At 41.1% G+C, this 25,310-nt stretch overlaps 2 protein-coding genes across 3 annotated transcripts; both read right to left on the bottom strand.

The window, feature by feature from the left end:
- Positions 1 to 2,597: 2,597 nt before the first annotated feature.
- On the bottom strand, positions 2,598 to 5,792 carry gdf2 (growth differentiation factor 2). Its single transcript, XM_074620329.1, has 3 exons — positions 5,660 to 5,792; positions 5,261 to 5,582; positions 2,598 to 3,651 (listed from the first exon to the last, which is right to left on the bottom strand). Exons 1-3 carry the CDS (start codon positions 5,750 to 5,752, stop codon positions 2,735 to 2,737), a joined length of 1,332 nt encoding a protein of 443 aa, XP_074476430.1. The 5' UTR covers positions 5,753 to 5,792; the 3' UTR covers positions 2,598 to 2,734.
- Positions 5,793 to 9,058: 3,266 nt separating this feature from the next.
- Positions 9,059 to 14,623, bottom strand: gdf10b (growth differentiation factor 10b). 2 transcript variants are annotated; one of them, XM_074620372.1, is made up of 3 exons: positions 14,172 to 14,623; positions 11,580 to 12,472; positions 9,059 to 10,443 (listed from the first exon to the last, which is right to left on the bottom strand). In XM_074620372.1, exons 1-3 carry the CDS (start codon positions 14,464 to 14,466, stop codon positions 10,252 to 10,254), a joined length of 1,380 nt encoding a protein of 459 aa, XP_074476473.1. In that variant the 5' UTR covers positions 14,467 to 14,623; the 3' UTR covers positions 9,059 to 10,251. The 2 variants fall into 2 exon arrangements, with proteins under 2 accessions (XP_074476473.1, XP_074476474.1); XM_074620373.1 differs by lacking the exon at positions 14,172 to 14,623 and adding an exon at positions 12,602 to 13,045.
- Positions 14,624 to 25,310: the final 10,687 nt, after the last annotated feature.

Below are 25,310 nucleotides of genomic sequence, written 5' to 3'. Positions count from 1 at the left end.
GATTGGTTCTTGAATGTGAAGTTAAAAGGTAATAGCAACTCAAAACTTCTAGCTACATTAGGCCTTACCACAGCCTAAAGGCTGCCATGACTGGTTCAACTGACTGTGGGCTACAATTTCTTGATCTTCTTGTTTTAACATCATATGGAAGTTTGTTGTTATAACAACATACCAACTTACCATGCTGTAACAAGAACATTTTTATTGAGATATGTCGGTTTAAAAAGTTGTTTTTTGTGTTACCATACAGGGTCACTGAAATGTTCACTGAGTTTCAAGTGATACGTGACAGTATACAAAGTTAGAATAACTATTTGCTGAATGACCACATTTATTTTTATCCAGAATCAGAATAAATAAAAAATGTTTTTATAGTATCATTATTTTATAGTCATAAGGCTTCCACAAATAAGTTTGTGGAAGGCAATGCTGGTATGTATTAGTTTGGAGCTGCAGATAAAAAAGTCATGACAAAAAGTTACTAAATGCAGGATGTGCTGAGTAGACAAGATGAGTAACTAAAATACAATTTCATTTTGTGAGAAGATTTTTATTCATTTCAGGGTAGGACAGCCTCATAAACAAAATGTAGACATCATGAGACAATACAAACTCTCCACTCAGCAATGTAGCATGCATGTACAAGATGAACACTCTGTACAAGTCCGTATGGCAGTGATTTACACACTACTACTAAATATATATTAATATAACAAATTACAGTTACAATGATATTGTACAGATTTACATTGAAACTAGCACAGGATTAATAGATGAGCAGCTGTGATTTAATGTCACCCTATTAATGCCAACAGGTCAATTTATCATCAACATCACTTTTTGTTTATTTTATAGTAGTAATAATAGTAATCAAAGATATCTATTAACCAACAAAATATGGACTTTTTTAAATTAGATTTTATTTTATTTTTTTTACTTAACTTTTTACATACTTTTTGTTCTGTTTTACATTAGTTACTGCATAAAAAATAAAATTGTATTAGTTTTGTACTAGACTAAGACAAGTGTGCGGGTAAGCTCTTTATGTACATATAACCAGAATTAAATACACAATGTAAATATATCTCCTTTGGTTTTCGGCTTGGTGGTGTTAGCATGTAAAAATGCAAAAAAAAACAACAACACAATTTTAGCAAAGACCACAGTTTCCATTAGAATTCATCGCAGCACAAGCAACAAGGTGTTAATGACCTGTTAATGGTTCCACTATCATGCTCTATCATTCCAGACAAATCACTATTTGTGAGTTTCCATAGACTTTATATACTGTAAGAAGTGGACGTAGTCACCGTGGCGTCACCCATTGGTTTGTGAACTGCTGTTTTGAAGCCTCGAGTTCGGCATTTTGGCCGTCACCATCTTGGTTATTTGCAACCAGAAGTGACACGAGAGGGTGGAGCTAAGTACAACCGAATGCTGAATAAGACATTTTAGGCGAACAAAAATGTCATAATTAACTTTCATGAACTGAAAACACACTGTGAAAGGGTTAAAGTTAAAGAAAACATGGACAACTCCAAGGTAGCCACGTCCTAAACAATACCCTGATTTATGGTCTATTTGACTCTAAATGGGACCATAATTTATCAATGAACATCATGCTGTATTGAAGAAGACTTGAAACTAGCGATTGAGACCATAAACTCATGTTTATAATGTTTACTGAGGTAATAAATCAAGTGACTTCTATACAATCAGACTTCTTTTTGCAACCAAAGGTGTCGCCCCCTGCTGGCTGTTAGAAAGAATGCAAGTTTTAGGCACTTCTGCATTGGCTTCACTTCTCAGACCCGGTGTTGCCCACTGGGAATTTCAGGCTTTTTAGCAATAAATTTGCAGGAATAACATAAATCATAAATGCTACATAGCATTATTTCATGACTACAGTGTCAAAAAGTACTTACAGTATATTTTATTTAAGCATTGCATGACCTTTATTATTTTGTTATATGAAACAACAGGAGGCCACGTACTCCGAACCAAGAAGGCGAACTTTATGATTCTTTTCAACCTTGGCGAAGGCAGCGCAGACCAGATCCACTCCTTCCATTCTTACCTTTCACAACAAAAGCCCTAGACATATTCACAGGCGAGAATTTTGCATTTTCGTGTTGCAGCACTAATAGTGAATACAAAGGCAACAGCGCTGACAGAGCTAACAGTGTTAACCTGCGGGGGAATTGGAGGGTGGGTGCTACGCTTCCACAACGGTGCCGTCAGTCAGGACGGCGTTATCAGCTGTAACTCACCGTGTGAGAGCAGTGCAGAGCGGTGGTCGTGAGCTAGCCTGTGGTGCACTTTCGAATACACGAACATGCGCTAAAAGCACAGGTAGACATTACTCCTCTATATCTTTACATAGCAAATAGTTGTTTGCTGCTATATGAATGCTCTGGATATTGTATAGAGCACCTTTAAGAAAATAGATAGGTATAGGAGGCATCCATGTTTCTTGCACTCTTTCCTACTTTGTACTGCAACTGCTGCACAACAATTTCCCTCGGGATGAATAAAGTTCTATCTTATCTTATCTTATTTGTTCTTATCTTATCTTATCTTATTTTATCTTATGTTATTATCTTCTTCTTAGGGGTACTTTCCTTCTCCTGGACCAATGTAGGGCATGAACTGCTCAGACTGACTTGAATGAAATGCAGCATTTGAACCATAATCATCACCTGTGCTACCACCGGAGCGAACCAAACCTCTCTGACTACCTGCAGCCACACTCTGCCACCTTCATCTCCTCATAAAGGTATCTAATAGTGAGGCGCCCGTTCTCCCGATACATGACTGTGATGGGGTCCAGTTTGATCGGGACGCAGCACGCCATGTTGGCCTTCATGGGGTTCCTGATGTTCATCAGCGTCTGGATGAGGGCGTGCTTTGACGGGGTCGATTCGTCTGTCAGCGGGTGGTAACATAGGCCTCGACATTCGAAGGCATCATATTCCGGGGGCGCCACGATCCAGCTGTCCCAGCCGATGTCTCTGAAGTTGACCTTGAGAGAGGTCCGCTGGCAGTATTCCCTCTCCGCCTTTCTTTTCCTTCTCCGTGGAGCCTCCGGGATCTCGTTTGGAAGCTGATCTCCTCTGTTCCAGTCGGCGCCCGAGTGCAAGATGGTTTCTTCTTCGTGGAGGATCATCTCTCTCAATTCCTTCTTTTTTTCCTTCCTCCTGCTACCCAGGTCATCTGAGAAGACTATTAAAGCCGCTGAAGTGTTATCTCCAACAGACACACTCATATTCAAACACCCTGCTCCTTCTGCTCCACCTTTAGAGGCCCCACAGTCCTTCCTGTCCACCACCACATCAAAAACTGTTGCTCCATGGCCCGACTTGAGCCAGCTCTGAATAGCTGTGGTCACATCAAACGTCTCCCACGTGCTCTCCAAGCCTGTCACCTCTTTGCCAACCAGCAGTTGGGTGGTGGATGTGAAATCGTTGTAATCCACTTCATAGACTTTGATGATGGCCTTGAAATTGCGGGAGGTGACCCTTGACCTTGGATCTGGGAAGAAGAAGAAGAGCTGTAGTTCAGCAGTAGTGATCTTTTCATGGCTGGGGATGCTGACGTTGAAGTGCAGCCTGTACTTTGACTTTGTGCCATTTGTCACAGAGAGAGGGATATCTGTTGGAGAGATAAAAAGAGGTCAGAGGGGATTATTCGAAACAGCTGCTGGGATTTGCGCTGTCTGATATGGGGTCGAACTGAAAGTAAAATATTTTTTTTCTAAAAAAAGAAAAATCAGTAGTCATCACTTTAGTGTTTGTTTTGGCCTATGTAGCCTACTTATTTGGTCAAAAATGTAATTATAAAAAATTGGGTAAAACAAATTACTCCGACGGGCATGAATTTTTTGGTTCAGACAGACAATATCTATCACTGTAGTTCCAGCGTTTAACTGTTGCGTGTTCAACCCGATCTCACGGGAAGGCGTATAAATGACACGATATTACAAGGACATTCCGTGTGTCATGAGGACGCATTTTAGGCTTTTTGTCATTTGTACAACACTTATCGTTTGTCATTTGTACGCCACGCAACAAAACTACGGTAACTACCACAGTTAGGTTTAGGGAACAAAACCACTTAGTTTAGGAAAAACATCATGGTTGGGCTTAAAGTACGCACGGAAACAACGTCACGTAAGTACGGAAAAAACGCCACAAACATCACTAAAAACCGTGTCACAAACATCACTAACGTAACTGACAAAACAAAACACGGGTCTTGAACAGTAGTCTGGTTGAAAGTCCAGGGCCCGCCAATGACTCCGCAGGTGTTGAAATAACATGAATTTGTGCTACCGTTAGCAAGTTAAGCTAAATAGCTTTCACTTTCTGCATGGAAGCTAGTTAGCTTAGCTTGCTATCTTTTACTTTCAGAGTGAAATCCAAACTTAATCGCACAATGGGTCCTCCCAAATGTTGAATGTTCTGAAGAGACAGATGTCTGAATTTGCTAACGGGCGACAACCAATGCTAAAATGTGTTTTATAGACATTCGTAGGCAACAGGGCTATGACATGCTCCAGTTAGGAGCACACAGCTGGCCCTCAAAATGTCCTCTCAGAGACACCATTTCCACAATAGGCCGGTACGTTTTTGACTTAGCCTATTGTGGAGGAGGGGGATCACTATTCAAGTTTCTATTTGGCCATTTAGGAATAGTCTTTGGAAGCAGAAATTAGGCCATCATGGGACAAGAAATGACTGTATTGTAGGCCTAACTATTCACTGAAAAAAAATGCTCTGAGATACTTTAGAGAGGTGGTTCCCAACCTAGGGTTTGGGGCCCCCACAAGGGATCGATACATCGGGCCCGCGAGATAGGCCTAATTAGGAACCTGAGGAACCTCAAAAAGGCCTAATTCTGCTACACAAAATTATTTTTAAATCACTTTTGATCACAGTAAGCAGGGTTTGCAAGTAAACACTAATTCTTTTTCAAAGGGAACACAGGCCAAAAATGTCTGGGACCATTGATTTAGAACTTTACTGTAAAATTCACAAAAAAACAACGCCTAACTGAACAGTTTTACTAATAACAAATGTGCCAAGAAACAGCTTTATAACGAGATGTCGTAAACTATACATTTGGCAGGTGGGGATTTCCAAATATTTGTATATTCTGTGACTATGGGGATGAGGAAAAAAGCCCCAGAATAAGTGTTATCTTTATCAACAGGTCCCTCCTATAAGTATCTTGCATGACAAGTTAAACTCTGTTTATATACCTTGGACAGTGAAGCTTCGTATGACATCAGACTGAGGGTTTGCCGAGTTGTCCGAGGCGTACTTGTTGTAGAGCTCCATCATGAACTGAGGAGGGCAGATCTTGCTGTTCTCCTGAGGAACGTCTGACAGGTTAAGTTTCCTCAGAAAGCCCTCCTTTATGGTTCCCAGGAGGTTCTCCATCCTGGAGTCGGCGTCTTCCTCCTCCAGAAGGTCCTCCTCTGACAGCTGAGAGTAAAGCTCCTCGGGGTCCTCACTCTGGATGTCATTATCTAGAGGTTTACAGGTGCAGGAGCCAATAGAAACCACCAGACACAAACACACCTGGAACAGGATAGATCTGGAGCTCCGCATTTTGAAATTAGAACCTTTCTAAGCCACTGTGCTGGCACTAACTTTACCTTCTTCCCGGCCTGAAAACAGACTTTGCGACGGCAAGGTTTGAAAATGGAGATCCCCAATGCAAGGATCACAGTCCTGATGTCCGCTCCCATGCTCCCAGAGTAAACAGGGGGACTTGTGTCATCCAAAATAGTAGTTTGGCCAAGCTTATCACTGCCATTGATGCCTTCTTTTAAGCTTTGTTATCATTAGAGGGCTGGCTGCTAATGAAGACACTGTAAACACTTGACAGCGATAATGAGGGAGGAACTGGAAACTGTGAGGTTACTGACGAGCAGACATTTCCATAAAATGCCTTTTCCCAGCTTGAGGGGGACATTGTTGACATAGCTAAATGTCTGTGTACTGTACATTGCAGGTCACGCACATGTTCCAGGTACCAAAATGTGATCACTGATGACGTAGATCCCTTTAACCCTCTGAGACCCACAATAGACCCTTTTTTGTCTTTTATTAGGGGGGGTACAGGGGGTCTTCAGGGGGAGATAGCAGGTCAACAGTAGATGTCACATATAATTGTGTACATCATATGAAAGCTGGGAACCTGAAGATTAATTTGAGAGGCAGCTCAGCACTGTGCGTCAAGTTGTTCTCGTCATGAATCAGAAATAAACATGAATTAATTTATTGATTAAAATTATTTGTGGGAGTGTATAAGGGCTTAGAACATGATGATAGAAGTATATGATGGTCATCCCCATGATCTATTATATCTCATACGTTGTTGCAGCAATTTTTAGGTCGATGTTGTCACACCGATTTTGTGCTAAATTTAGCCATTTTTGACCACTTGATAATTGATAAAAATGACCAATAATCCCTCCAAAATACCTCATGAAGACAGCAAGACCTTGAGGAACACCGTAGAAAAAGCCATGCTGTGATTTGGTTTCAAAAACTTTTGACATTTGGAGATTTCTGCGAGAATTGTATTTTTCTGCGATTGGATGGCGAGCACTTCTGTTGTGTAAACTGCTCAGAAACCCCCTTATTGTTTATCTACCTAGGAAAGCCATCCATCCTCTGAATGCTCTAGGTCTTTAGTTTGTGGCTGTAAAGTTTCATGAGGCTGTGATTATCCTAGAGGTCACCACAGGTAATTTTATACAGTGAGGTCAAGTTTCAAAAAATGGTCTCGATACAATAAATGGCTACTATGTAGACTAACATCATCACACATGAATACAGTTAGGCTCATTGGATCCACAAGAGTCTCATCTTTATAGTGACAGTAACACGTTTATTCAAGTGTGCTATTAGTATACTTATTTTAAACTTAAAATAAGAGAGTTTACTTTAAATGTACTTATCAAAGATATACTTGGCTTATACTGACAACAATGCAGACATTTCTAAGTATACTTGGCTTATAGGCCTACTTGTACTTAATGTTTTGATCAAGATATACTTAAGAAAAGTATAAATAAGTATTCTTGCCTTACAGAAAGGTATACTTGACTAGTTGTGCTTACTTTTTGATAGAGTAGCCTATAAAAGTGTGACTTTGAACATATATGATAAAAAGTTATTTTTAGAAAACGGTCACTATATCGGTGGTGTGTAAGATGTAATATGAAAAAAAAAAAAACAGATTCCTCTGTGTCCTCTAACTGTTTTCAACATGGCAGCTGGGACACAAACTTTCTTGCACTTTGTACTTCAAGAAGAATGAAGCAAAGGACAACCAGACGTTAGGAAAAACATATGGAAAAAAAATGTTCATGAACTGATTGGGGTTAGGGATCTATAAAATCATATCTGGCAAATGGAACAAAGACATGATGGTGGGGGCCTTCACTACTGCATCCTGTACTGTATGACCCAGATGGATGATGGGATCTGCCCCTTGTTCTTGTGGGGGGGTCTGAGCTCCGAACCACAAGTCAATGTGTCTGGGGACGTTGGCCCAAGTCCGGCCTATCTGGGAATTTCTGTCTTTCACCCATGCAGTCACTCAGTACTCGGTTCATGCCGGGTTTCATAAAAAATGCTTTCATTGTGGCCCTTTCAAGCTTTTAAGAGTCCCTCTCTATGGAGTCAATCAGTGATGAAAGGCGATGACAAAATCTACTGGCACGGACACGGCAAATAATGTCAGCACGCAGGAGGAAAACAAACACAGCACGACTGGAAACTGGACTGAGAAAGATCGGTTGTGAAACAGTGGTCATTTTACTTTAGGCCAAATTACTGGGTTGAAAAATATGCAGTAAGAACCTGTTAAATTATATTAGAGTTTGGCCAATAGACTGTGGTCTTTAATGGCTGATATTAATATTATACTCAGGCTTGCAATGACCAATGTTTGGTCCCAATATTCAACACAACCCAGGTCAAGAAATTCAGGAGTCTCCAAACATTTCCTCCAGAATTTCTTTCTTATCAGGGTGCAAAAGGCTTTGAAACAACATTTAGACCATCGCGTTACATTCAAACTCTCCAATTAAAGGTGCTAAAAGCAAGATTGGGAGCATCTCTATTGCCTCTGCACAGCTCTCAACATAGCTCACAGCTAACAGTGAAAACAGTGCTAACAAGATATCGTATATAGATAACCTTTAAGTATTTTATTTTGAACAGCTCTTTAAAGCAGCATTCATTTTTTGGGGGGCAGAGGAACAAACTGTTAACACAACACCGACACATTATCATCAGTATTAAGTTGATTTGCCAAACCGATAGCACATAGTTGCTTATTTACACATCCAGCAGACAGCAACTTTGATGAATATAAGTTCAATATTCACTGTCCTTTAAGCTCAGTTTTTGGTCTCCATCAACTCCTGAGAAGAAAATGTGACTTTTAGACGCTAAATTCTCCACTATGTTCACCAGTAGTTGCTAACTTTGTTCCTCTGTTTTTTTTTGTACTGGGGAAGTAGTGTAAAGTGGGTTTATTAGTTTTTTAGCTGAAAACAACTGCCGGCTGTGGCTGGAAACAATGCTGATGAGAGCCGTGGGAGTGAACCCAAACAGTAAGTCATGGGCCGTAAAACCAAAACGAAGCGCTGAAAGACGCCTATACGCTTCTTGGAGCAATGATAACTCTGTTGGTTTGTCATTACGAGTGAGTCATTTCACCTTTCACATCGTCATCTCATCCATTTGTGGACATAAAAATATTGATGAGTGCAACTTTAAGGTGGACTCAACTATTATACATTACATGACATTACTGCCTTTATGTGAAGAACTAAACAAAACAAAAAAATATATAAAATTTGCTATGATCAAATTTCACCACAGGACGTCTCAATTGTAGCTTTGTTCAGAAACAAACACTATCATGCCACTTTGACCCTTTTTTTCTTTGGTATCAACATACAAAAAATTATAGTAAGGAATATTATGTCAAATGTACACAAACTTTTTATAAAACCTAAGAAAGTCAGCGTGTCTTTTACCGTATGTACAAGTTTATTTCCTTACCAAACATAGATTTTGTCTATGATTCGTTAAAGCACACATCATATAACTATTCAAATACACTTCGAGCCGTACAGTTATAAGGTCAGATACATTTATCCCTTTTTTACTTACCATGGAAATGTACTATTATTACATGTCATCACTGATAAACAGTATTTATGTGTTAAAGGGAAATACTGAATAGCCACACGAAGTAGCTCTCCTTTAAAATGTTTTAGTCTCTTCAACCTCCCCAAAATGCCCAGCAGGTGGCAGCAACGTACCATTTTTTTCCCTCTCAGCTGCAGCAGAAGCAAGCAACACAAGGCTTGTAGTACATTAAATCTCAGTAGGTGTCAAAACACACTCATTATATACATTATATAAACAAATGGCTATTGAAATATATTTCAGAGAAGATATTACCTCTCATGCATAATATATGGGCGGCGTTCAATGGCAACAATGTGACACATCGCTTAAGAATAAGTACCATTTAGTTTGCATTAGTAACTACGGTATTTACATGATGAGGGTTGGATGATTGGGTAGGATCTGAATGTGCTGCCATGGAGACCGTCCCCAGTCTGTGTGCAGTTCATCAGTGTGTCCAGTTGAAGCCTAATGACGGAGGCAAGCAGCAGCTGATGTCAGGTTTCAGAAACTGTTGAAACCCAGATGTTGAGCTAAGTTGGAAACATTTCCAAAAAAACAGGTCTGAGTCCAGTCTAAGACCAGAGAAAATCAAGTCTCATCTTGTCTAATATTAAAACAGGCACTTTATAAAAGTGAAAGTGTGCTGAAAAGTTTATGAAGCATCAACAGAGATGAAGATCTACCCGCAGGTGTTTTGTACTTAGCTTCAACATCCAGCCGGTCTACATTACGTTACACAGGTTTGTATTAAGTGCACTTCTTTAAGCTGCTTTGGATGAAGGGAGGAAAAAGAAAATTAAGGTGGCCTGGGTGGAGAAAAAAACACATCTATGGAAATTGTTAGATAAGCAGGAAAAAGTTGAGTCAACGTCCGATCATGACAGAGTCCAGGATTCACAAAAAAGAGTTCTCGAACTGAGACTCAAGAACGAGAGCCCTGCAAGCCGTATCTTCATCCCTGCTGTCCTCTTCGATGTGGAAATGCCCTCCTGATAGATGCTGAGTCTACATTGATCTTCTTCGGGCCCTACCGACAGGCACAGGTATCCACAGACATGCCGGGGTAAACCTTCAGCACCATATTCCTGTTTGTATCCAGGAAAAGAACGCTGAGGGGACTCATCTTCTCCGGAACGCAGCACGGCTCGGGGACGCCGGGGACGATTCCCACCGCTCTGACGATGCTCTGGATAGTGGCGTGATTGGAAGGACGCACCACCTAAGAAAGCGAGTGGGAATAAAAGGGATTAATGCCAATAGAACTTAATGTTACAACAGTAAAAAATAACGGCAAAAAACATAAATATGCCAACTGATGCCTCAAAAGAATTGATTTATATTTACATGTTTTCTATGTGTTTCTATTGTCTGAATTCAAAATGAAAATGAATCCAGTAACAAAACTTAAAGAGGACCTTTTATGCTCATTTTCAGGTGCGTACTTGTATTTTGGGTTTCTACTAGAACATGTTTACATGTTTTAATGTTTAAAAATAAATACGACCGAACGTTGAGTCAATCACGTTTACACACCGACTCCAAAAATGTTGTCCGTCATTAAAGTTTTCGAAACAGGTTAAATTTTCTGCTTTTTTGCATTCGTCAAAAGCTAAAAGAGGGTTGTTTGACCACTCAGAGCCACCGTCCGTCAAACGTCATCATCCAAAATGGCATGATAAACATTTACATCGTCTCCCTGCACAAAGCACTTTACGACAAACAAAATAAAGACTACAGAGATGCGAAATTTAAAGATTGATTGTGACAGGGAATTTCAGAACAGCTTGGAATCAGGGATGATCACAAAAGATGAGACAGGAGTGATTGTGCTCTAGGCAGATAAACAAAAGCTTCTTGCTAATGTCATTCATTCATTAGCCCCGTTTGGGGCAATTGCTATCCATTGCAACCACGTAATTAATTCAATTTTGTCTTGTATTGCGAATTTTCGCAACAGATAGAATCATAAAACGCATCAGACTCACTCAGTGTGCAACGTTTCTCTGAATAACTATTTTTATCCGATGATGGATTAATAAAACCCATCCAAAAAATACGTACTTGAAGTGCAAATGCCTTAACTAGCTTTTTTTGAGGGCGTGCCAATCTAGCTGCTAGGCAGGTATTATGCGAATGCGTTACTTCTTGACATCACCACGTCACGGAAGAAAGCGAAGCATTTCAGGCACTACAGGAGCAGTGTTTCTGTGGGGGAGAGTAACTTCCTTTGGTGTGGTCTTTGTAACTTTGCAGACCTTTTACGTGCACAAAAAACTATATAACACACTAAAGGAAAGGGAAAAAGCACAAAAGCATAATAAGTCCTCATAAGCATAAAAAGTTTCTCTGGCTCACTTTAGGGATGGGGAATCCACAGGCCCCGGCACAGTAGTAGGCATCAAACGACTTTGGCGCCAAAACCCACTCGCTCCAACCGATGTCGGCGAAGTCCACCCTGAGGTAGCGCCTGGAGCACACCCTGGGCTCGCTCCACTGTCTCCTCCTGGCCTTTTTCATCGTCCTCTCGTCGAAGCTCAGCACCTGCGGCTTCCCCAGGCCCTCACTGCTCTCCTGACCCTGCTTTCTTCCTGGTTTCACTACTGCTTTGGCTTTTGCTGGGAAATACGTGTTCTGCCACAGTTCGTGATTCTTCAAGGTGTTGTACTGGACCTCCGGGATGTTGTTGGTTTGGATCTGGAGATGAAGCTCCCTCCGGATCCTTGAGGCTGAAGCGGAGGCATCCTCCGCTACGGGGAAGGGCCCGTACCTCTGGAGCGACGTGGCCACGCTGTTCGGCTCATCTATAGCTCGATCATCAGCGTACAGCAGGATATACGGCAGGTTGGCCGGAGAGAGATGCTCTTGGCCGCCGTGAGGGCTCCTCTGCTGCCCCCGAGCCGCCCCGAACCCCATATCGAACTCCACCGTGACCACAAGCTCTTTAACGTCCATGGCGTGTTTCACCACCGCCGTTACATCCCCCGTTTGCCAAGAGCCTTTCTTGAACGGAGCCAGAGTTATGTTTCCTAAAGCTGAGTTTAAGGACGATCCGTGGAAGAGCAGCTGCGGGGAGGGAGGATTGGGATGCTGGAGGCCTACGGATTGGTGGCGAGGCCTTCGGAAACGCCACGGTCGCTGGTGGTGGCGGGGCCGCTTGTGGAGGAAATGGAAAGAGGCGAGGAGGATGAGCTCTGATTCTTGGATGGAGGACAGGTTGAACTGGAACACGTCTTTGCCGTGCAAGACTCCTGGAGGATTTGGAGAGAAATTCGAAGAAGAATGATCACATGTTTTTCATCCAAGCTTTTTCTAATTTATCTACTGGCTTTAAAAAAGGATTCAACCATACAGATGTTTGTCAAACAGATGCTAAATACCTGAAAGAGGATCTCTCTCTGAAATGAACAATAAAGATGCTTCCTTGAACCTTTTCCCCCCCTCCTCTATCATCTCATCCTGGCACGTTTGACTGACATGAATAACAATACGTCTTCTGCAAAATAATGCTCAACACATCTGACTGACATAAGCAGCAGCATGGAAAATATTAAGCGCGGCACGCTTAAGTGCCCGCCTCACGCATGAACAAAAGCCTCATCCTAGATGGCTACCCTCTTGAAGTTCAACCTCGTCTCCCACACTTCCACCGCAAGCCTGAAAGACAAACATTGGATCGGTCCAGTAGGTCTGTCTGTCTGTCGCAGGCATATGGAAATGCTTATAGCAGAAAGAGCTCCTCTGAGGCTCTTTCGCTGTGCAGCCGGTGTCTGGGCGTGATAATAGGCTCTTGTCTAACACCTATAGGCTGCTGCAGCTACCGGAGGAACTAACAGTGCTCGAGACTTAAAGTCCCCCAGATCACTAAATCAGAACAGCGACGGAGCAGAGAGGTGAAGATTTTTAGTCCAAAGGGGGAGCGGGAGCTGCTTTGTGATTGACAAAACACCTGCGTTTAGGATGTTTAGGATGTTGCACTGACGAAATAATTAAGATCGCATGCTTTGTCGAGGTATTATTTTGTGCTACAACATTGGACTTTTTCAAGTTTAATGTGAAATTTCTGTATTTTCCCACTGTAAAAGGTTGATCACAAAAATAAGTGAAATAAAAGTGGGGAAACAAAAATGAGATTAGGCACCCTTTAAATGTTCAAGGACAAGTAGCATAAAACGGTTTTAAGTTATATTAAAAATAATTTTGTAAATAAGAATAGGCTATTTTGCTGATTCACATTTAACTGTTTTTAAATTGTTTCAGCTAATAAACATTTTCTAGAAGCTGTGATATATTATAATGGCCACCAACTGGGTATCAGGTCAATTATTATTATTATCATTATTATTATTGTTATTATTATCACTACTACTTGAGTGACACAAACGCATGCTTCAAAAATTTAAAAATATATACAATTTAGATTTTTTAACAAAATATGTCCAATATAATTCATAATAAGTTCATAATAATAATAATAATAATACATTTATTTATATAGCACTTCTCAAAACAGATGTTACAGAGTGCTTCACAAGACAATAAAAGCAGATAAATAAAGTAAAAGATATGGTAACTGTTGAAACAGAACATCAGACAATAAAAGCAGGTAGAGTAAAACAAATATGGTAACCGCTAAAACAGACATCACAGAACATATCAATAATAATAATAGAAGTGTTAAAATGGTAGGACAAGTTCATAAAACAAATATATACAGTATATATACATAAATGTGTATAAATGTACACATGCGTCCAGAAACGGATGTGTACATACATATATATAATACCAGTAATCTGAAAATACCTGAGTGATTTGAACAAAGTAAATGTATGTATTTTGACACATATTGGATATAAAACCTCCCTACTAATTAATTATTACATGTTATTATGGCCTGTTTCTCTGCTCTACAGTAACCTGTTGATGGTTGACAATAAGATGACTCACTGTGGACAGCTTTAAAGCTCCTCACTGTGTTTCCGTCCCTCTGGCTCTGCGGCTCTTTGCTGTACCTCTCGAACACTTTGAACATGTTGATGGAGACCATGTCCCGGTTGGCGCTCTCGTGCGTAAAGACGCGCTGCTCCACAGCCGGTGATGGGACCTCGGTACCCTGACGCACAGCTTCACCAACATCCTCAGAGAGGATTTGAGCCCAGCTCGACTCCAGGATCAGTAATAAATGCAGAGTGGGAAGAAGAAGCCAACTCGCCATGGTTGATGTCCTCAGAAATGATTCCATTTAAAAAGAAACTTATTTCAGTTAAAAAGAAAGAGCTGCTTTGTGTCTCTCGCTGCTCGATGCCCACCCAGACTTCAAGCCGGTATCCAGGTAATCCGTGTCAGACCCGCACTGCACGGTTCACGGTCTACAGCTGGTCCTCCAGTGGGAGGAGACCGGAGGAGGACGCAGGCATGGAGCTCTCTCTCTCTCTCTCTCTCTCTCTCTCTCTCTCTCTCTCTCTCTCTCTCTCTCTCTCTCTCTCTCTCTCTCTCTCTCTCTCTCTCTCTCTCTCTCTCTCTCTCTCTCTCTCTCTCTCTCTCTCTCTCTCTCTCTCTCTCTCTCTCTCTCTCTCTCTCTCTCTCTCTCTCTCTCTCTCTCTCTCTCTCTCTCTCTCTCTCTCTCTCGCTGCTGCTGCTGCTGCTGCTGCTGGAGGACACATGGTGACGCCTCGGAGCGACCAGCCAACCAGAGACGTGCAGGCAGCACAGTTTAGATTAAAGTTAAGAACAGAGGAGCATCCCAGGAGAATATTAAACCTACACTGTAAATATGCAACATCCACTCAGGTAGTGTGGCTATTTAAGGTCAGACACAGAGCCTCCAATAAAGCTGCAGAATGTTCATATGTATAATTAACATTAAACTGTTTTAAATAAATAAATCAGTTCTCAGTCATAAGTTCTAATTGCATTTTTTTCTATATTTTCTTAATTTGACAATCAACATCTAAACAAAATGTTGTCGAGGAAATAAAGCCTTCAACCCTGCCTATTTAATTTGTGTTGGTATGTGAAGACTTACCTACACTTTAAATATGCAACATCCACTCAGGTAGTGGTGCTATTTAAGACCAGACACAAAGAGCCTCCTGTAAGAGGTTATAAAGCTGCAAAATTGAACGTAAAAATAATTAACATTAAACTTTTTAAAATAAATACCTAAATTATATATATACATAAAAATAATTAACATTAAACTTTTTAAAATAAATACATAAACTATATATATATATACATAAAAATAATTAACATTAAACTTTTTTAAATAAATAAATAAAAGTTCTAATTCTATTTTTTCTATATTTTCTTAATTTGACAATCAATGTCTAAACAAAAATACTGGCTATTTAATTTGTAGTAGTGTGGCTATTTAAGGTCAGACACAGAGCCTCATATAAAGCTGCAAAATGTTCATATAAATAATTAACATTCAACTTTTTAAAATAAATCAATAAATAGATAAATCAGTTCTTAGTCATCAGTTCTAATTCAATTTTTTCTATATTTTCTTAATTTGACAATCAACATCTAAACAAAATGTCGAGGAAATAAAGCCTTCAACCCTGCCTATTTAATTTGTGTTGGTATGTGAAGACTTACCTACACTGTTAATATGCAACATCCACTCAGTTAGTGTGGCTACAGACACAAAGAGCCTCCTATAAGAAGTTAAGATTTAACATAAAAATAATTAACATTAAACTTTTTAAATAAATAAATATGTATTTATTTTATTATTTAAAATCAGTTCTAATTCCATCTTTTTCTATATTTTCTTAATTTGACAATCAACATCTAAACAAAAAGTAGTCGAGGAAATAAACCTTTCAAACCTACCTATTGAGTTTGTGTCGGTATATGTAAAGACTTAAATCAATAAGCCCCTTTGTCGACCTATCAGATTGATGTGATTGGTGGTCTAGCTCTAAATTTACAGATGAAAATGTAAAAATTGTAAAAACGTGCAAAAACTTACAAGAACTCTCGCGAGACTAGCTGCCCGACGAGGTATACTAACGTCTACCAACTCGCGAAAGTTTCGCAACTTGTGGGTTACTGTCTAGACACGACGGAACGAGAGGCTAATTAAGAGACTAATTTCAAATGACAGTGAAATGTACCTATCATATCTTCACTCTAAATACTTGTGGTTTGTTATCGCTAACTTTATGGCAAGTTCCGCCCGCTGTTGGAAACACGAATGACACGCTAGCAGAAGAAAACACGGAAAACGCAGCCAGCTAGCTACTGTAGCTAGGCTCACGACGGAAGCCGCGAGTAACGTCACCGCTGGTGAGGAAGACGTCGTTGCGACAGTTTTACAGACTTACACCAGAGCTTCATTTTGTGCAGAAAACCAAGGCTTTTTGAGAGGCATTTCAACTGATTGCTTGCTGTTTGGTGCCGAGAGAGGTTCCTGGACCAATGAAGGAGTTTCTGATGGAGGTTTATCCAAGTTTTCATGTTCAAGTATGCGACCATCAGAGGGTAGAAGGGCAAGTGTGCTTTGACATGTTATAGGCTGCTGTGCCATCTGGTTTTATTCTGACTGCTGCTGACACTGTTTTTTGTATGTTAAGGTTTATTTAGAAAAACGGTCATGCATTTGCCAATCTAATAATTAACAGTATTAATTGTTTGTGGTGGTGGATTCAAAATGCCATGATAGCTGTTCACTGTCCATGGTTCTGAAGGGTCTGTATAATGGTTGCTCTGCTGTATACATGCTGTTATAGATGTATTATATAGGCTTGAATGAGATCTTGTTGGTTTTGTGGGGTACAGTAGGATAGGGTGGCTCATAGCTGTCATGTGTTTTTGCACCCCAACCCGTTGACACCATATTCCAGTGATGATGTGATTATTTGTAAGGAGGATTTGCATTTAGTTTAAGAAATTAGCTGTTTTTTTGTATCAGAGCTGGAATTGTCATAAGTAACTTTAGTAGTAGTTACTATAAGAGAGGACACAGTAAGCTAGGCTGATTTAATTTTTTTCCCGCCAAGGGATGGGGGGGTCAGAGGGTCAAGGTTTAAGAGTCACAGTTTGCTATACATATTTTTTTTTTAAATAATATGCTTAATAATAACAATCATTTTCTCAATTGGGGCTCTAGTGTTTGCCTCTGATAATTCTGCCCCAATGATGTAATGCTCACCCCAATACAAAAGAGGTGAATGGAGTTTAATTTGTGGTGTTCATAGCATTGAAAAATTAGGCTACCTTTACCAGAAACAGTGTCCCCTTTAAACCTGCAGTAGGTGGAATATTTTTGGCATCACTGGGCAAAACTTCCATAATAACCTTTCAGCATATTGTAATTCAAATGTTCTGAGAGAAAACTAGACTTCTGCACCTCCTCATGACTCTGTCTTCAGGCTTTAAAAAATCTAGCCCGTGACTTTGACCATAACAGGTAATTTCAGATAGAGCGTTCCTTTTGAGCGTTCCTATTGGCTGTGCTCCGACTGGTGGGTGATGCTTGGTATTTCCTCGACAGATCTCAACATGGCTGGCGGGTCACAAACTTTCTCATTTTACAGCTAACCAGTGCACTACAAGATGTTTCTGAAAACATTTGAGGCGAGAAATAGGCATTACAGTAACAGAATATTGATTCATATTTGATCGGCGCTGCCTAGTTTGACCGTTTGATTGGATTTCACAAGTGATTGACAGCTGCTCAGAGACAGCAAGGCTCCAGCTCGACTCTGATTGGTTGTTTTCCTCCGGTCTGTGAAATCTTGCAGATGCCGTTCGGAGCACCGGAGGACACCTGATTTTTTTTCAGATTACCTGTCTCATGCACTACTGTCAGGATATAGTGACCATTTTATAAAAATAACTTTTTTAAATCATATTTGCTCCATTTCTACCCACTGTTGCTTTAATGCCTGGTCACACCGGGAAGTGGCACAGCGAAATTAATCCACCGTCTTAGTGAAATTGGAAGTGCTAGAGGCTCGGTAATGTAACTACCCGCTAGTTGATGAACTTAGCCAGTGAGCTAACGGCTAAAAGGCCTACCCAGTTACAGCACTTCACAGAGTGTACTTATAATTTCTATGTACTGTGGCATGTGTACTGTGGCATCTTCTCATGATTGTACAGCATTTCATTCGATAAAGAGTTCAAGAGGAAAACAAATTATGCTCTACACGTTAGCTAGCTTGTGTCAGTTAGGAAGCTTGTTAGCTCGGTTGCTAACGGGACAATAAGTTCCCACATTTCAAAGATTTGTTTCACCAATTTCTGCCTCGTAACTGTCAGCAAACCATCCCTCTTTTGTTGAGCAGTTTATGTCTGGCAGAGGAGGATTAAATAAAAGTTCATGGTATGCTACGAACTAGCTTCCTGACTTTTGTTCCTCTCTTTGTTCCTTCAAAGTCAACAGCTGTCAAGATGACTTGGTCAATGGCACAAATTTACATGTCGAAGGTCACCAAAGTTGAAGCGCAAGTTAACTGTATGTAGTTTTGCGAAGTCATATCAGCTTTGAGTGGTAAAAAAAAGCGTTAAACCACAGTAAATTTTTCAGTGTGTGTTACTGAAGATGCTAATCTCAGCCTCAGGATAGCTGATAACTCGCCAAGATGAGTGACAAGCAGCCGACGGCAGAAAAAGAACTGTCGGACGTCTTTTTAGGCTCTCCTCTGCTTTCTGTGTTTCTGATGCAGCACAATAGTTTCCCTGTGAGAGGGATGGCAGCAGGCTAGAGCCACCATGGGTCAGACAGCTATTAAAATAACTCCTACTGGTCCTGAGGGGGAACACAAGGGGCTCTTTGACACCACCGTGTCTTACATCGGATATAAAGGACTCTGCTGGGACTGGGATCCCCCTCAGTAAAACACTGGTGTGTTTAAAGTTCGTGCTGCTTCAACGAAAGAGCCAGATAGCATCTGTCTCCACCCAGGGAGCTACCAAACTCTGTTATCACTCAGCGTGGGCTTGTCTAATTGGTTCTAATGGGGTTGGAAAAACTAATGTTGCTCTTGTGAGTCTTCTTTTGATGGTGTTTCGGGCTGTCCTCACCAGTAAAAACAGCAGCATTAATCATTTGATCAAACACTTAAAACGACCAATGCTCATGTTTTCCCGACAGGCAGCGTCTTGTGGCCATGCGAAAAATGACTCCTCTCTCTCAGAAGCAAAGGCGACAGTAACCGAGGCTTGATTCCCAACCGGCCCCTTGGGATGTGGGGCCCTGAAAGTAGCTTGACGTTGTTATAGTGCCACAAAACCTCTTAAGATGGAGGTCAGGGAAGATGGTTGGGGGCACAAGGGGCATGACTTTGATGTTGGAGACCACAGTTAACATCCAGTCTTCCTACAGCTAAATTTGGTTTCTTTTAACCATGACCACAATCTTTTCTTAAACATAGCGTAGTAGTTTTAGTTGCCTAAAGTTAAAGGGATAGTTTGGGTGTTTTGAAGTGGGGTTGTATGAGGTACTTATCTATAGTCAGCGTATTACCTACAGTAGATGACGGTCGGCACGCCTCCAGTATGGAAAAGCAGACAGGAGTTACCGCACGGAAGCAAAGCAACGTACTGCTGTAGATGGGGCCGGCAGCAAAACGTATTTTAGACACCTAAAAGAAAGGCTCACCTAAAAAAAATCAATATCAGTTTAAGTGTACACTATATTTAGAATATTTTTGCCAGTTCACCTTGCCGTGAGACAGCTATACAGTCTATGTTTCAGACGGGGAACTGAAGCTGTTATCGATGCTCTCGCCAATGCAACCAGACCAGTAATTTTACCTCGCAGAACACGGGTGTTGCTGGTCTACCGCTGCCTCGATCAGTTAGTTTGTTTGTGCTATTGTATGACTTTGGATTCACCAAAGTCATACAATAGCACCACACACCGCCGCCTCACACATGGTCTGTTGGACACTTGCTAAAGTTACGCCTCGCTGACAGATTGTATGTGTGTGACAATGGCGAGCACAAACACACACACGGTTTGTTGGCACTCGCTGTCGTAACACCAGGCAGACACACAGCTGACAACCTGCTAAACTAACTATAAATGACAGTTACTGGGAAAGTGGCTGCATGTCCGCGGCACTACACGCAGCAACGTGTTCCCCTTATTGTTGATTGCTGAACCCTTGCTCCTTGTTTTTAGAGACAGAGACAAAATCATAGGCGCAGTTTGAACTTTAAGATTGGGGGTCCACTAAAAAGAAAATCTAGAGGGAAGGTAATGTATACAACACAGAGAGGTCTATAGTATTGGGATGCGTGTAGCCTACATATTACAGCCTCCAAACAGAATACGATACAAGCAAAATCTGTTTGATTGCATTGTTTTTTACTGGAATGTCCTAACTGGCCACAATCAACGAAGCGCTGCACAGCGTGCCGTTTTGAGCTGAACTTTTGTTGGACGCCCCGTTTCTATTTATTTCTGTTGCTCGTTTTGAAAGGGCTGCAACGGACGAGGAACAACTGATTCGTGAAGTTGAAATCTGTACGATACCTCCTCATTTTATTACAAACACCTAAATAAGGTGGCAGCAGGCTCAAGAGAGAGATCACCAGGAGATCGCCTGAAATTTAGGTCACTGTTGGCTGTATTGTATGTCATTTTCAGTAAATATTTCAGTATAAAACTTGTTTTCTGTAACACAAAGGTCAGAAGATAGCAAGTACTACTCACTGATCATTTAAGTGGTTACGTCTCGTGGTTTGTTGATATGGCGTAACAATATTATTCATCATTACAAGAAATTATTAGTTCTAAGTTATTATAAAAAATATAAATGCATTTCTAGGGGCTTCAGTGAGCCCCCTGAACCGACGCAAACTGCGCCTGTGGACAAAATCTAACTTTTAACATTAATATTTGGAGACCATGAATCTCTATTGTGCCACGTCCACTATTCCACTGTTGTGGAAATACGTCAGCCAGAAGGCCCCAGTTTGGACTCCTCTGGTGTAGCAGCTGTAGCCACTGAGCCAAAACTGCTTCACCACAGTGATTAGCCGTCACTTCAAAGGTAATTTAAACCCTTATGAGTACTTGTCACACCCTCAGCAAACTCCATTAGACCTCTCACTTAACGGCATTCCTGCAATGGGAGAAGTGGCGAAAATGTCAGACGGACAAGGTTCATAATTTGTTGAATTGAAAACTGTTATGTCCAGTGAGCATAAATTCTCAACGATCATAAAGTCACCTCATTATCGTGGGTTTGCAGCCAGAGATCAAAGGAGCGCGTCCAGGCTCTGTGTCCCACACACGTCAGCCTGGTTACCAATATACGTAGCTGCTAAACAAAGTAGAGAGTGTAAAGAGAGAGAGAGTAGAAAATAGTCATTATTAAGTGTTAAAACTCAAATATTACAACAGTTTATGTTCCATGAGCTTATTTTAACTTGTTCTATAAATAAAACCGTGGAATAAAAGCTTTTTAACGTTCTTTCTTCAGCTGTGCTGGAAATATCTCAGCTCATCATGTACTCTATGTTTGGACCAAAAGGAAAACTTCCACACATTTGGGAATAGTTTTTTTTTGCTTTTTTGCAGAGAGTTAGATGAGAACATTGATATGACTCTACGGTACGATACCAGAAATGTAGTCGTCGATACCAATACCAGTGAAATTCCACAATTCTCTGTACCAATTCGATACCACGGTAAAAAACAACAGTAAAACATTAATTCCCATGTACTTCAACAGCCACTCCTTTATTACTGTTTGCATACTGTTTTTTGTTAGGAGGTTAAACAGGTAATAATTCTCTCTCTGTTATCTATTTTATATTGCTGTAATAAAATCTCCTTCAAACAACTGGATTTATTCAAGTTTCTCACCAAAAACTACATTTTACAAGATTACGTTTGAACACACCGTGAAAACGTTCGAATTTACTTTTGCCCAATACTCATTTTTACTGAATAGAGCCTGAACGCATCAAAATCAATGGCACCTTCCATGTTGAAATCAGCAGGACGAGAGCTAGTTAACATTAGCTGTCAGCAGCTGGTAAACAGCACAATCCTGCACAAAAAATAGGGTGCATCCCCCTGGACGCGTTGAGTGGCAAAGGCATCCCAAACACATTTTCTATCGTCCCGGGACGCTGTTAGTCTCGAGCTCTGTCGGAGCCTGCGGTACTGTACGTTTTCAGAATTTTGGCATCGACTTGGTACCGAAGTATCGGTTCTAGTGACATCCCTAGTCCATAAAACAGGAAGCTAATTCCAGTAGCCAGCTAGCTTAGCTTAGCATACAGATAAGAAACAGCTAGTCTGGCTCTGTCAGAATGTAACAAAACCTGCCTAACAACGTGACCACATTTGTGTTCATGCTGAGATCTAGATGGTAAGATTGATACCACTCACCATGTCTGTACACTAAATATGCAGCTACAGCCAGCAGCTACTTAGCTTAGCTTAGTTTAGCAAAAAGACTGGAAACGGAGAAACAGCCAGCCTAGCTCTGTCTAAAAAATCCACCTACCAGCGCCGCTAAAGCTCACAGCTTCATATTTAGTGTACAGTCATGAATAGTATCAGTTTTCTCGGCATCTCAGCATGAACGCGAATAAGAGCATTTCTTAAAGTGTTGAACTATTCTGTTAAACCATCATCCATTCATGCCTCACCACAGATGTTTTGTACATTGTTAAAGGGCTTTCCGGACCACACAAACAAGGCGGAAATGTTGACCGAGGAATTTAAAACGGCACTACTTTATTTTTGGGATCACTGAAGCCGAAAAAGGTGAGAGCCAGTGCTGTTGTACAGTAATAGAAGTACCAGACCGAGAAGCAGGCCAAAACTCACGTTCTCTATTTCACATTGAGACTCATTTAAAAATGTTCGTCTCGTATGACATCATGGATGAGTCACCTCTCCTCCACCTCCTCCTCCTCCTCCTCCTCCTCCTCCTCCTCCTCCTCCTCCTCCTCCTCCTCCTCCTCGTCCTCCTCCTTCGCAGGGTGAAATGGGAAGTGTAGCCCCCCAAAATATGCTCTCATTCACAGAATATTTGCCTGGGGTGCTCATCAGGACAGGGAGGAGGACAGACGAGCCCACCATGTTTCTTTTGGCCCGAGACCCCATCCTTCATCCTCCCCCCTTTTCCTCCTCGTCTTCCTCCCTTTGACTTGTTTTCATACTGCTGGCTGGAGCTGAATGACCATTCATGCTCGCTGCTGTTGGATATTTGTGTTTGTGTATGTGTGTGTGAGAGAGTCTGAGGGGCATGACATCCCCCTCAAATGATGTCTGCCAAGCCATCCACACACACATACACTCACCATACCCCAATCCAGTCTGGATTCTCTGCCATACCTCCCTCATAGAGAGCCACAGTCATGCCACTTGAGCTCACATCAACATCACTCAACCAAGAGTGACAGGTCCACACACACACATACAGCCCTCTCGCTCTCTCCGGGAGACATCCGGTTGTCATGCATTAGTGCTGCAAGTAGCCGCAGCAGTGCCAGCTGAAAGGCAAATGTCTGCCGGAGTCGGAGGGGAAACTTGTGCATGACAAATTTATGACTGCAAATCACCGCAATTTGCCAGACTTTACGGTGAAAAAACAGCAACTGACATCTGAGGAGAATTACACCACTTTTATTCATTCACGCAGCACCTGGGCGACTCGCTGACAGGGGAGTCATCGCCGTCATGTGTGTGTGACAGAGAGCGTGTATGTGTCTGGTGATGAATGACAGTTCCTGAAGCAGGCACCGGAATATTGGAAGTATTTCCTACTGCACAGATTTCACAAATATTCCAGGTAATGTTGTAACATCCAGTTCAAATGGCCACTGGTTGGGGGGCATTGAAACAGACATAGGCCTATATTACTATTGAGTAGTTACAGAACACTTTTTTTAGTCTGACACCCAGGCCAGGCGCCAGGATGAAGTGACTGAGGGGCTGTTAAAAATTACGTATGGGCATTTTTTTTTCATAAAATAAAATTAATTGATTTAAACTTGTATCCTCAGAAAGGATAAATAACAACAACAGCATAAGGCTAGGCTTTTAGAGCTTGAGTGAAGGTACTAATATCATATGAAACTAGAAAACCTAAGGAATCCATTGGTACCAACCATGTCATATAAATAACGCTCCAAAGTTGGGCTAAATTTTGGCAAGGAACAATTGGTATTGGCCATTTTCAAAGGGGTCTCTTGACCTCTGACCTCAAGATACGTGAATGAAAATGGGTTCTATGGGTACCCACGAGTCTCCCCTTTACAGACATGCCCACTTTATGATAATCACATGCAGTTTTTTGCATGCAGTGTGTTAATTTTGCCTATTCTAAAATGGTGTATTTGAGTATTTCTGCATACTGGGGTCCCTAAACAGTCTTGGAATTACATAAATTGGGTTTCACTGTAAAGCTGAGACTCTTTTGGGTCCAATGAGCGAAACTGTATTCACGTGTGATGATGTTAGTCCCCATAGTAGACATTTCATTGTAGTGAGACCGTTTTTTTAAACTTGACCTCACTGTATAAAATGACCTGTGGTGACCTCTAGGATAATCACAGCCTCATGTAACTTAACAGCCACAAACTAAATACCTAGGGCATTCAGAGGATGGATGGCTTTCTTAGTTATATTGACAGTAAGGGGGTTTCTGAGCAGTTTACACAACAGAAGTGATCGCCATCCAATCGCCGAAAAATGCAATTCTTGCAGAAATCTCCAAATGTCAAAAGTTTTTGGTACCAAATCACAGCATGGCTTTTTCTATGGTGTTCCTCGAGGTCTTGGTGTCTTACTGTGGTATTTTGGAAGAGTTATTGAATAATGAATGAATGAATTAATTAATTAATTAATTAATTAATTAATTCATGTTTATTTCTGATTTATGACTAGAACAACTTGACACACACATCTACGGTTGACTTGCTATCTCCCCCTAAAGAACCCCTGTACTTCCTAAAAAAGACAAAAACGGGTCTATTGTGGGTCTCAGAGGATTAAGTGCTGCAGTGAATGTTGGTCAGTCTTGTTTGTTAGTGCTGGACTTTTGGCGCTCTGCTAACGTTAGTCTCGGGCAATTCTTATATGAATCTACTCCCCTCCCCACT

This window comes from Sebastes fasciatus, chromosome 20 (assembly GCF_043250625.1).
Source record: "Sebastes fasciatus isolate fSebFas1 chromosome 20, fSebFas1.pri, whole genome shotgun sequence".
Taxonomy (NCBI): domain Eukaryota; kingdom Metazoa; phylum Chordata; class Actinopteri; order Perciformes; family Sebastidae; genus Sebastes; species Sebastes fasciatus.
Note: the sequence above shows the minus strand (reverse complement) of the source record. Positions and strands in the feature narration are given on the sequence as shown.